This window comes from Macadamia integrifolia, unplaced genomic scaffold (genome assembly GCF_013358625.1).
Source record: "Macadamia integrifolia cultivar HAES 741 unplaced genomic scaffold, SCU_Mint_v3 scaffold823, whole genome shotgun sequence".
Classification (NCBI taxonomy): domain Eukaryota; kingdom Viridiplantae; phylum Streptophyta; class Magnoliopsida; order Proteales; family Proteaceae; genus Macadamia; species Macadamia integrifolia.
This window is the reverse complement of record NW_024870550.1, coordinates 293257-306919: the sequence shown is the minus strand read 5'-3', so window position 1 is coordinate 306919 and position 13663 is coordinate 293257. Positions and strand designations below refer to the sequence as shown.

At 36.9% G+C, this 13663-nt stretch overlaps 1 protein-coding gene across 1 annotated transcript; it reads right to left on the bottom strand.

The window, feature by feature from the left end:
- Positions 1-337: 337 nt before the first annotated feature.
- Positions 338-5146, bottom strand: LOC122070100 (agamous-like MADS-box protein AGL104). The gene is made up of 11 exons (XM_042634209.1): positions 4773-5146; positions 4630-4683; positions 4481-4499; positions 4271-4332; positions 2310-2316; positions 2150-2211; positions 1691-1790; positions 1530-1580; positions 1209-1432; positions 846-969; positions 338-739 (listed from the first exon to the last, which is right to left on the bottom strand). Exons 1-11 carry the CDS (start codon positions 4955-4957, stop codon positions 605-607), a joined length of 1023 nt encoding a protein of 340 aa, XP_042490143.1. The 5' UTR covers positions 4958-5146; the 3' UTR covers positions 338-604.
- Positions 5147-13663: the final 8517 nt, after the last annotated feature.

Below are 13663 nucleotides of genomic sequence, written 5' to 3'. Positions count from 1 at the left end.
GACTAGTTTGAACGCATTTAATTTAAATTTTTTTTTTTTGGTATGTTTCTTGTCGTGTCTTTGGGATCAGTTTGAAAATTGGCAAATAAAAAATAAAAAAGGACATTTCAACTAACTATGGTTTGGAGTTTCGACCATGCAGATGGTTAAACTAATCAAGTCAACCATGCCATCACAAACTATTTATAATTAGATTACCGGGAAACCAGAGAGAGGAGGGAGACAATTTTGTATAAACCCCAATCAGAAGATTGAGAATATGTATGATATCAAAACCAAAATTAATGTAGTCCCTACAAGGATTATTTAGATTTCAAATCATAAAGAGAGTAGAAAGTTAAGCTTAAGTAAATAGATTTCACATCATACATAGTTGCTTCATGGATACTGCAGAAAGCTTAAGCGCAAGTCAATCTCTTAAGGTCTCAACATGTAACATCACAGAGTTTAACTTTGAACAGTCACAATACAAACTATACACAAAACAAACACTATATAGAAAACTCAAGTCCACACATGCAAGTTTTTTATTGTCTAAGGTCTGTGTCCCCCATAGGAACCGGCAATTCTAATTCATAAAGAGAGTAGAAGCCCTTAATGCAAATTAGAATCCAGCAAATAAGTCTCCATAAGTGCCAGGCTTGCCAATCAGCCCTCCCTTGCAAACACCCGAAGGTCCACTACCCATGTTTTGTTGCTCATCTGGTGAGGCATTGGACAGTTCATGGCCCACAATTTCCTGTTGTCAAGTTATATATAGATAGCAACTTAGCTTTATAAACAACTGATATTGCTATTGCTATAAGTTACTGCATTTAAAACTTACATATATCCTAGATATCTACCTTAAATGGAAGCATAGATCCTGGTAGGTTCCAATTGCTTCTCTCTCTTATGAAGCTAGTGTTCAGGTGTGGACCCATCAGTGAGCTTCTTGTCTCCTGGAGAGGATTCTCCCTTTGATGATCCCTGAGAAAGTAGATCACAGCATGAATACAAGTAACAACTTAAATCCAATGGGAAGAACATATCCTTCAATAATCTTCTACGATGGACATCCCTTTGCTAACGAAAGCAGTGATTAATTGACGTTTGTGAATTCTGTATCTTTCACACACACACACACATCTTTTGGCTTCATAAATTTTTTTGAAGTGGAAGATGATACAAATAAATTTTGAAGGATGCAAGAAGAAAAGAAATTAAACCTCCAGTACAAGATAGGATTATATTCTAAAAACTCCTCATTCCTCTGATCAGCATCAGCATTAGCATCCACATAGTAATCAGCATCAGTATCACCATCAATATCAGAATCAGCATCAGCACCAGCACCAGCACCAGCACCAGCACCAGCACCAGCACCAGCACCAGCACCGGCATCAGCATCAGCACCAGCAATCTCTCCCTCCGGTATATGTCCATCAATATTCTTTAACATAAAAAATATTTTCCCAAGAAAGAAGAATAAGAAATGGGACACTTTAAATTGGAATGCATAGAAGCTTTCTACTTCTTTCCATCTTTACCTCAATAGCTCCGGTTGCTTCTTCAGAGATATGGTTGCCTAAGAACTTTTCCTGCATAATGAGGGGAAAAAAGACCATTAACCCAAAAACAAGGGGAAGGGAAATTTTTTTATCAAAATAAATAATAAGAAAATATAAGGAGAAAGCGGGACATCATCCACCTTTACTTGTTTGACATACTGCAGTGCATCTGTAATGGATTTCTCACTCACTTCAGCTTGATGAATTGATCGAATAGGGTAGAGACTCGGGTTGTAATACCTACATTTTCAGTTCAAGAAGTTCTTATTATTAATCTACTATCTAAACCACTCAAATTTACTTAAGGATTAAATGCATTCAGTTCCTCTTTACTATAAACTTGGTAAAACTATGGATCATATATTCCCAGAAGAGGAACTTCAAGCTTCTGTACTTGTTTTCGATCTTCCCCTTCACACATCATGTAGTTACCATGTAAAGCAGTGAAAAGCATCTTAAGGGCAGGCTTGTAAACACTGCCAGACAGTATTAAATTTATTCATGAAAGGAAAAAAAGAATGGAAGAAAAATAAGAATAGTGTACTTATAGTTAATAGATAGTATGAAATTTATTCATGAAAGGAAAAGGAAAAGAAAACCTCATAGTATCTTGGACCACATTGAGTTGTCGCCTTAGCATGTTGCACTCCACTTCAAGATTCTAATGGAAAGGCAGTAAAATGAGAATTCAATACAAGGAAGCAAAGCATTAAATTTAAAACATAAAGATTTCCATCTCATGACTAGATCATATATTACCTCCTTACTGAACTTGTAAGCACACCACGATTACGTATATAAGCAGGAGTAGTACAAAGAATCCCCCAGACATGAGCAGGCAAAAGAAAAAAAGGGGGGGGGGGGATATCATTAGCAAAAAGGACGTCAAAATATGAATAAAGAAATGCACATATTCATGCTATGTATGTCTATGATAAATTCTTTGTGCGGATTTATCCCACAAAGTGCTTGGTTAGATTAGAAAAATGATCATAAGCAATGTGTATACTGAAATCATGATCCCCCAAGATTGTTCTAGTACATAATAAATCCTAAACAAAAAATATCAATTTGTCAACAAGTGAAGCACTGTGTATTGCATGATTTCCTGACCACCTTTCTTGTCAATTAAAGAAAAATTAGAAACATATAGAGAAGATTGATTCTAGTTGTATTGAGTGCCAAGAAAAGAAATTCTTGTTATGCTTTTAATGCTTGATATTTACAATACAATTTTACTAATTGGTTTGGATCAATAATAATTGAAGTAATTAATCAAAACTATTGGGTTTTCTTACACAATTTGATCCCCTTTGGGAGTGTCTTTGTTGGTCGACATTTTCTCCAATTTCTCTTAATTCATACGCTCATTGATATTTTGATTCATAAGGCATAGAGAGGAGAAATGGGAGCAAAAAGGCAAATTGTTCATTAATTATCCACACAAATAATTTTAACTTCAATATCTTATCTTTAATTCACATGTTTACAAGAAATTTAGTTTTCTAATATGAGAGACGAAATAAAGATTTCCAATAAGAGAGACGAAACAAAGATAATTAGAGTGAGTTTAATTTGTTTGAGTCACTTAATTAATTCAAAATTCAATTAAACTCAAATGAGTCTTGGCCCTATAGGAGATTCATCCAACCGAAACTTGGAGGGTGGAGGGAGGGTTGGATACACGGTTTCAAGAATCAAGATTGGCCGATCTCCCGACTTCCACCATTCCAGAGTGGCCGATTCCCATTTTATTTCTAGGATTCAGGCTAATTCCTAATCAATTCCAGCTGAATCAAAATTATACTGGATGGACCTGATTTGGATCTCAATTCTGCGTTTAGTAACCTTGGTTCCATATTTAACTTGGATCGAAAAAGCACTTCGAAAACGACAAATATCAACTTTTACAAAAAAATTGCAGCATGAAAAATGGTGCTGCAAATGAGCTGGTAGTGGGTATAAAGACTAGTTGATTCAGTATATTTTCGATGCCGCATATAACGACTTCCACGTGGGAATAAAAGGTCAAATAAACATGGCAAAAAATCTAAGTACTTTATACAATAATGTGGGTTAATGATTACAGAAGTAACCATTTTAGGTTTGAAATTTTTTTCACTTGTCTTAATTTCCCTAGCAACCAAACAGAGCCTAAGAAATTCTGAGGTCAATGGCAAGTTCTAGCATGCCCTAGTTCACCAACTTTGAGGTTTCACAGGGATTTGGAAAACAAACTAATATAACATGCCTTGGTCCCCAATTCGGATTAAGGATCTGACCTGATTTTAGAACACTGTTTTGCGATCATGGATCAAAAAATCCCTTGCAACCAAAGGGAGCCTAAGAAATTCTGAGGTCAATGGCAAGTTCTAGTATGCCCTAGTTCACCAACTTCGAGGTTTCACATGGATTTGGACAACAAACTAATATAACATACCTTGAACCCCAAATTGGATCAAGGATCTGACCTGATTTCAGAACACTGGTTTGTTATCATGGACCTCCAAATCTGTAACCTAGGATATACTTTTCTTGTAGTGGGGTGGGGTAGTAATAGGAAAAGCATGAAGAATTTGCATTAAAATGGAGAGAGGATAACAAAAATTTTACAATCATAGGGATCTCAACATATATATAACTCACTGAAAGAAGTAAGTACTATGAAGTAAGAACTAGATTGTATGAGAGAAAGAAGAGAGAGAGAGAGAGAGACGAACTTGGCAAGCAGTTCCATTATCTGAGCTTCATACTTCAAACGCATGAATGATTTCAAGAGATTCTGCAATAAATCAACAAAAAGAAAAGGCAGAAAAATATCAATTATATGTCTGTGAGGCAAAAACACAAACACCCAACACACTGCAACACCAGCCGGCCTGGGCGAGAGAGTGAGAGATCAAAATCCATGGTTTTGCTGAGCTGATTACCTCGTCCTTCTTAAAGCTTCTGCAAACATAGACCAAGAACAAAAAATTGAATTGGTGAATAAGTCGCTAGCATATATATGTATCTATCTATATATATATATATATATATATAATTCCTGATCAGTGTGTGTAAGAAGAACATGACTTACGCTCCTTTTGTCCGATAAGAGTTACAGAGCAAACGGATCAAGACGTCCTCAACGCTACTCAAGACATAAACAATTTCAGAAAAAATGCAATTGCTGAAGAAGAATTATAGCAATAACCAGTAACCATAGCTGCGTGCACTAACCTTCCATTGCTAGAAAAGGTAGTCAAACGACCACTGGGGGAAAACATGATAATAGCAAGATCAATGTTACACAGAAGAGATAACTCTGCAGCTTTCTTCATGATACCACTCTTTCTTTTCGCGAACGTTATCTGACGAGCAAGTGGGCTGTCTAGTTGCTTGATCGGTAGCTTCGCACGACCCATGATCTTGAAAACCCAGAAACTAAAATGAAGATTGAGTGAGAAGAAATGGAGGAATTGAAGTTAGGAGGAGGAGGGAGTGGAGTTTTGTATGAGAATGCAGGGTTGCATTCTTCATGTTTCATGTATGGAAAAAGAAGAAGACGACACAAACAAGAACAAAAAGTAGTCAATGAGAGCTCCATCTGTGAAGCGAGATATTCAGGTTCGGCTAGAATTTGCAACTTGGCTTGATTTTCTTAGCGTTGTCAGAAAACAGATTTTGTTTTTATTAGGGTAAGGATTTTTGTGATTTTGAAACAGAAATTGTCTGTAGTGTATTATTACTACTTTAATGTAGCAAATAAAGTTATTAAGAGTCCTTAATCATGTCCTTAGACTCTGATAATACCATAATAGTCTCAAAAAGTCAAAATCTTCTTGCTGGAATTCTCCACACTATACATGTTGATAAGAGAAGCAGAAAGCTCGGCCCAATGAAGGGGCAAATAAGGGCATCGATAGGGGTGGGTATTTTGTAATTCTTAAGGGTGGATTGTCATTTCGTCTCCTTCTATCAACGGGCGTGGGGTCACTCGATGATGTAACGTCTTTTTACTCCTATTTCTATACCAGCATTCCAAGTTTTGCATGCCACATGGCATATAGGATAACGCTGAAATTTTGTGAAGAGATAAACTTGAATGTCTAAGTTTCAATCCAAATGGGTTTGGCGTGTTGGTTACTAATTCGAATAAATGTAAGCAACTAGTAGAAAAGAGACAAGTGTATTGACCACATGCACCATCTCACTTGACCACAAGTCGCCATCCCAGCCAACCTCGTGTCCATCGAATTTTTCCCCATTGGATAGGTCTGTTACGTTTGTAACGGTCCAACGGATAGCTTCCATTATCGGAGGAGTAACCCAGGACTCTTCACTATGACCCACAACTGAGTTAAGGATCATAGGGACACCACAACTGGGAAAGTGGATGATAGTCCCCCCGTAACAGTTGAGACCGGCAAGGATAAAGATAAGGAGGTCCCAGAATCAAGTATTGACACTTACGCGTCTTAGCTCCACTTGGCTTTCTCTATTTCTCATTGATTGTGCTTGGGTTCCTGACTTAAGCATCGAAGAGTCCCCCCCTCTTGAAACCTCCTCTAAACTATCTTCACTTAAGCTTTGTCTACAGGTCTAATTGGTCAAGTGGGAATATGCAACATCAGCAGCTATGAAAGCAGTAGAGCGCTAGCCTAAGTCATACCGGATGTTAGATTTATTGTATGGGCGTTGGGCCACTCGATAAGGTAACGTCTTTTTTCTCCTATTTCTATACAGGCATTCCAAGTTATACATGCCACATGGCATATAGGATAAGGCTGAAATTTTGTGAACAGATAAACTTGAATGCCTAAGTTTCAATCCAAACGGGTTTGGCGTGTTGGTGATTAATTTGAATAAATGTAAGCAACTAGTAGAAAAGGTAATTCGAATAAATGTAAGAAACTAGTAGAAAAGAGACATGTTTATTGACCACGTGCACCATCCCAGTTGACCACAAGTCGCCATCCTAGCCAAACTCGTATCCATCGACTTTTTCCCCATTGGATAGGTTCGTTACGTTTGTAATAGTCCAACGGATAGCTTCCATTATCGGAGGAGTTACCTAGAACTCTTCACTATGACCCACAACTGAGTTAAGGATCATAGGGACACCACAACAAGGAAAGTGGATGATAGTCCCCCTGTAACCGTCGAGACCGGCAAGGATAAAGATAAGGAGGTCCAAGAATCAAGTATGGACACTTACGCGTCTTAGTTCTACTCGACTTTCTCTATATCTCATTGATTGTGCTTGGGTTCCTAACTTAAGCATCGAAGAGTCCCCCCTCTCAAAACCTCCTCTAAGCTATCTTCACTTATGCTCTATCTGCATGTCTGATTGGTTAAGTGGGAATATGCAACATCAACAACTATCAGAGCAGTAGAGCACTAGCCTAAGTCATATTGGATGTTAGATTTCTTGTATTCTCGCCATCCCCATCCCCACCCCATCCCCCTCCTCTTTGAGTTGGGATGCTGCCCCCGATTGGCTTTACAGTGTCGCCCTAATTGGCCTATGGGCCCTTGATGGTAAATGTCTTCAAAAAAAAAAAAAAAAAAAAATCCAAACATGTTTTCTGAGTGGCTAAATAAAACATTAAAAACTTCAAGGCTATGTTCCAAATATGGATTGAGAGTGCACGAAGATACATGGGGGAAATATCTTTACATAGATCAGAAAAATATAAAGAACTCAACCAACTAGCAGGGGCCCATAGGCTTGGGAGGGGGGATATAGAACAAAAAATCGACCATAAGATCTCCTTGGTCTTTTGCCAAAAGGTTGAGCTACAAGCAGAGATAAACGGATAGTTGAAAATCCAAATTCGGTTCTAATCTATATCCGTTTAGGGGTATCTGTATCCCGTCAAAGGGTATCTGGATCCAAATTCAAATTATCCAGAAAATAATTATTCGATTTGATTAGATAACGAATTAATAATTTTGAGTTTTTTTAACGTTTATACATATTCTAGAGAATGAGGAAAAGAGCTTAGACAACTTAGAAAGGTGGATTGAGAGCAAGTCGTATTCATTGGAGGGAGAAAAGGTCCATATTACACAAGTTAGAGATGTAAATGGATAGAAAAATTCGAATTTGATTCACATCCGTATTTGTTTAGAGGTATCAATATCGACCAAGGAATATCCAGATTTGTATTCATTCCATTTACATCCTTGGCTACAAGCTCATTCCCATCAGGAAAGTATATGATTGACATTAGGGGTGAGCTTTACTTAAAAAATAAAAAAGGACATCCGCCATAGGGTAAACCACCGCCTCTGAGCCCTCCTTGACTAAAAAGGAGAAGTGGTGGTGTTTTTAGAAACCATGAAGGCAAGGGCTAACCTATCCACTACATCCCTTGAGACCTACAAGAGGTAGTACATGAATATTCACATGTTGTCCATCGACTACACCTTTTTGGCTTGATCTTAGGCCTTGACTCACCAGCGGAATAATTCACTATCTTCTTTTTCCAAGGACCTATGGAAGTCAAGGCTCATCCCCGGTCAATATTGGGTCAAAGCTTGGGCATGTTCCTCAACTTTAATGATATTCATTGTGGGGTGTGGACATATGAAAGGCATATTTACATGTATATGAACATCGTCCTCCCACACAAAATCTTTAGAAAAAAAAGGGGTAAAATTTTCAAAATTTAGGAATGTTTGGTTTCATACAGATGGCGAAAATAATAATCCCACATCGAATGTGGGTAACCCAATGTGAAGACTTGGGCATCCTCTCCTTATCGGTTAGCTTTTGTAGATGAGCTCTAACCCGGTCCTAACAAGTGGTATATACAAGAAACTTAACCCCATAATATAAAACACTGTCAACCATGAGTCTCTCTCTCAAGAGTACAAGCCCTTTTTTTTTTTTTTTTCAAACATGCTTTCAACGCTTTTCAAAGAAGTACTGAAGTTTATAGAGGTTAGCTTTCCTCCCACCCCCTCCCCTCTCAGTAATGTGGATTTTGAAGTTTGGAATGGTTGGCTACTGCCAAATTGATACACATCTAAGCAACGTTTTGAAACCACTGCCAGACCTCAACACATTTTGGTGACCTCTTCATCTAATCTTGAGGATTCAAATGATAAAATGAGTAGAGATTTAAATACTGAAGAATTATGGAGGTCAATGGAGCAGATCATTATCAGAAGCTATCCCATTCATGCTGGATATGGATAGAAAAAGGGTTTGTTCTGTTAATGATCTGGCCCATATATGACTGATTCTTTTAAATGGCTCCAGGAAGGGTGTTTTTGTTGCTCCAACTAATATTTGAATCTCTAATGAAAATTTGCAATATATATGGTATGATTATATAAACAACGTTAGACATTTTATTTTTCTAATGTCAAAGATGATGTATTTATATATAATGTTAGAACAAACACCAACAAATACGAAAAAAAGAAACACAGATTCACACAAGACACATAGATTTAACGAGGTTCACACACTGATGTGGTGTGCTATGTTTTCGGACGAAGAAGAAGAAGATGGTTCACTATGTTGGAAGAAAAGTTGCAATGGAGATCTCTCTCAAGAACACCCAAATCGTGATAAAAAAACTAGCCCAAAAAACCTAAAATGAAAAACCCAAATTCCACAATTTCTTGCTCAACAAGATGAAAGTACATAACTACATATATAGGCCCAACCCCTCTACAACCATCACAGATCTCATAAAAAATCCCATTCGGGTTGCCGCCAAAATATGTCGGAGCGAGTCATTCTTCGAAAACGGGTCATGAATTCGAGACAAACATAACACAATAATCTGTGAATAAGTGTAAAAAGTTTGGAAATTAAATAGGAATTTATTATGCAGGATGGATGGTTACCCTTGACATCATTAAAGCTGACTAAAACTGATGATCTCAAGTTCTCATCATGGGAAAAGATAATTTAGGTAAATTCTCTGCCTCTTAGTCTTTACCAATTTGCATATTTAATCTCCATTCCTTTTATCAAGACTAACATAATTTATGCTATCATTCTTAGGTCAATATGTTCAGGAATTGCCTAGGAGGTGGATTTCAATCTCATATGCTGGTGGGTTTCTAGAGATCCTTGAAATAATGCAATTTCTCTTTGAACTTGTTTGTCATTTAAAAAGAGGGGGAACAATAAACATAACTCACATTTCCAATCTGCTAAAACTTGCAGAGTAATCAATTTATCCAAACTTTCTCAGTTTCACCCCAAACTTTTCAAAGAAGAGTCAACTCCTCAACAAAAAGTAAGATTTCATTCCCTTAGTCCAATCAACTAATTTAATGGATACCTCTTTGGGTTAGATTTCTGCTTTTGGTGCTTCTCTTACTGTTAACTTATTCCCTTCTGATTGATGCATAGACACTACCGATCACCAAATTCGGTGGTAAATAAAAATAGTACAAAGGAAATGAACAAGAGGAGATTAAATGTTCAGGTGACTATAGATTTTCCTGATTGAACCAGTGGTGTTAATAGATATGTAGTTGAAATTTATTGTCTCACTTTCTCCTTTTTGGACAGGCATAAAAACATCAACACTACAATGCGCATATTGATGGGGAACTGAGTATTCATTTTGAAAGACTTTGGATCTGACCGCAAGCAATAACCTAATATTCATCTGGATAGATATGTCTGAAACCAATGAATATAACTCATAAAATTGTTTATTACAGTAAAAATACAGTAACTTGGATCATATAATTTCTGTATACTTTGGTTGTTTTGCACATTGTTTATTTAATAAATTTCACTAATGAAATAAAATAAAATGTACAAGCTCATACATATAAATGTTGACAAACATGAATCTATTGAATTTTCCTCTAAGCTTTAAAGTAATATTTCGGACTTCAAAGTGTTGTGTGATAGGCATGGCAGAATATTGGTAGTTAAGAAGCGTCATATAGATAAATTAAGTGTAGTAGAGATGAGAATGTCGAGATGGATGTGTTGCAAAACTAGGAAGGATAAAGTATGGAATGGCTATATTAGAGCTGATTTGGGAGTTGACTCGATACATGGTAGATTTCGAGAAAGTCGTTTGAGGTGGTATGGTCATGTTCAACAAAGGCCTTTAGAAGCACTAGTACGGAGGAGTGATTTGATTCAGATTGAAGGAAATGAAAGAACTAGGGGTTGGCCTAAAATGGTCCTAGGAGAAGTAGTGAGAAAAGAAATGATAGTTTAGGTCTTGACTCAAGTATGATCTTGAATAGAGCTGTTTGAAGGCAATGATCCATGTAGTAAACCTCATTAAGTGAGATATTGCTGAGTTATTGTTGTTGTTGCGTGTTCTTCGCTATCTATTATTATTTTTATTATATTGTCCTTGTACGGATCCATGTAGTCGACCCCGTTTAGTTGGGATAAGGCTGAGTTTATTTTCATTGTGAAACATGAATCTATGAAAGACTAACTATATATGTTTCCTCTTTGTATTTTTCTCCTGTCAATGTTGACAAAAATAGATTCGTGGAATCACATGAACTTGAAATATGCTAAGCAACAATATTACGCAACCTTGCTTATGGTATAGATAACAGTAGTAGGCCAACTAACAAACTATTCTGTTTTTTTGAGTGGGCACTTCTAACTGTAAATGGATTGTACTATATGTATATATATATATATATATATATATATATAAAAGCACACATTAGAAGTGGCTAGAAAAGCATTTGTGAAAGATAATGCCATATGGTTACACATTGAGCTGCAAATATGTAAAGAGAAAGAAGGATAAAGCAGGGAGAAAGATGCAACACCAAACATGGATCCATCTTGAAGGGATTTCAGAATGAGAGGCTCTCGCTTTAGTTGGCGAACCAAGACCTAATGTAGCCTTAGTTTTTAGATTTGGTAAGATTGTTATCATGTCCAGGAGATTAATTAAGCAATGGAAACACTACTTGACATTTAAAAGTATTTGTCCTGTCATTCATATGTCAATAGAAGTGGCTGTTGAAGGTCATAACTTATAACAGTTAGGTAAGGCTTGTTTCGTCCCTCCCCCAACCCATTCCTTGGATTTGGGAAAGCTTAGTGAGCTTAGCTGAGTTTATATGCATCCAAATCACAGAAAAATAATTACATGTTTAATTCATTAGATAATGCAATTAGTAAGATGGAATTAAATGTATACAATCCTCTATAAAAGGCCACAGTCAAAATCAAACCTTAATGGCTAAGTTAATATAAAAACATTTCCTCACCATATGCACACCTTTAATTCTTCATTCCCGAAAGATAAAGAGTCGTCGATGAATTGAAAATATAAGCAATGTACTACTTTTACTTTATGTTTTTTCTATTGTAAATGCCTTCCTTGTTATAGAGGAGTTCATTCACATGAAAGGAGTTCTTAAAGCTTTAAAGCATGTTAATGCTCTGTTTTTATCTATCTTTATATAATAAGGATTAAGGAAAGGAAAAACTCCTAAAAAAAAGGTTAGTTGCCTTTTCATTTGATGTGGTAGTTCAGGTTTCTAGTCCATTCTCTGCAATTTCTATACAGATATCTTAACTTCTATCAAACCCAGATGGATAAGAGTCCTGGGGAAGCTGGGTCTCCATTAGCCCACTTTCTCCAATGCAGATGTGATTTGCATAAACACATCAAGGAAAGAAATGATAATATATCTTTATCATAAAATCAAAATCAAGGGTAGATAGTCATCCATTGATTAATAAACCATAACCACCTGACCTGATGTGATCTCCAAATGAAATGAATGATGACTCCACCACCTATTGAAAGAGAAGGTGTACACATCAGTGGTTTTAAAGAAAGAGAAACTCTTTCCCTGTAGACATTATCTAATATTTTCAATAGGTGAAGTCTAACGCAACGTGCTTACAGAAAAAAAAATAAAAATAAAAATAAAAGATTTAAGGTTGGAGCATCACTGCATTGTGAAGGATAGAATAAGACATAAACCTCATTGAAGCTTTCACTTTGGGGTTCTGGAAGAGGAGACATTGAGGAAGAAGCCTCCAAAAAGGAATATGATGAGAAAAAGGAACTGTTTGAGAATTTAGCCCATCACCAAACCAGAATGGAAATTCCACCAACTAGTATGGAAACTAAGGAAAAGGACTACCACCTCCACCTCCACCTCAACCCACATCCACATCCACATTGTCTTCCTTGGTTACTCTTTAGTCAATAAGCAAAACAATGTGAACGGTAAAAAAAAACATTTCTTTGGGTAAATGTGAACAGTAAAAAAATGAAAACTAGCTTCCTAGTTCCGAGTGAATTGACCCCTTTTTTAGAGCTAACGATTCAAAAGGGGGGGGGGATTCTAGAGAAATGAACGATGCTTTCTAGTCATGTGGCCCTTGCACCCAAAGGGTAGCGAGACACCCCTATTCCTGTGAAAATCTAAAAACCACTTCTCTTTGATGTCTATCTGTAACCCTTTATTGTGACCCACATGCTAGCATAAGGGCCGTGATCAGGAGCATCTTTTTGGGTGGGGATACTCTACTACGCAATAGAGTTAGCGGCTCACATCCAATGCCTTGGAACGCCTTGAGGCACGTGCTCATGTGTTAGTTTATGTGCCAAGACATTTCAGGGCATTAGATTTGAATTGCCATCTCTATTGCACAGTAAAGAAGTCAAATCCTATTTTTCACCCTTCTTGGAAGAGTTCATCATCTAGGAATATAATTAGTGCATGAACCAATGAGAGTGTACATGTAAAAGTATCAATAAGATAAACATTATTATCTTTCATAGGGAACCGGGGCACTCATTTCACCTGCCCATGTGTCGCCGTGCGGCATCCATACCTCTCCACAGAAACTATTTTTCTGTTTTTGTTTTGTGAAGTGGATGCTCTTCGGAATTATCTCCATTTCCAGTGACTCATCTCGGCGGATTTCACCTTATGCTGACGTGCAAGGGCATTTTAGACAATGAACTTCTTTAGTGGCTAACTTTGAAACTTTTTTATTATAGAAGTAGGGCGAAGTTTGGAAATATAATAATGGGTCTAGGGGTAGTTCAGGCACTAAAATTTGTCTCACAAATTAACGAATTCCTTAATGCCGCCACACCGCATTTCAAAAATAAATTCAAAATCTCTCCCTCTCTCTCTCT

Coding starts and splice junctions, on each gene's coding strand:
- LOC122070100 (XM_042634209.1), bottom strand. CDS start 4,957: ATGGGTCGTGCGAAGCTACCGATCAAGCAACTAGACAGCCCACTTGCT. Junction 1,581..1,690: donor AGTATGTCAAACAAGTAAAG/GTGGATGATGTC, acceptor CTCATTATGCAG/GAAAAGTTCTTAGGCAACCA. Junction 740..845: donor GATCTATGCTTCCATTTAAG/GTAGATATCTAG, acceptor ACTTGACAACAG/GAAATTGTGGGCCATGAACT.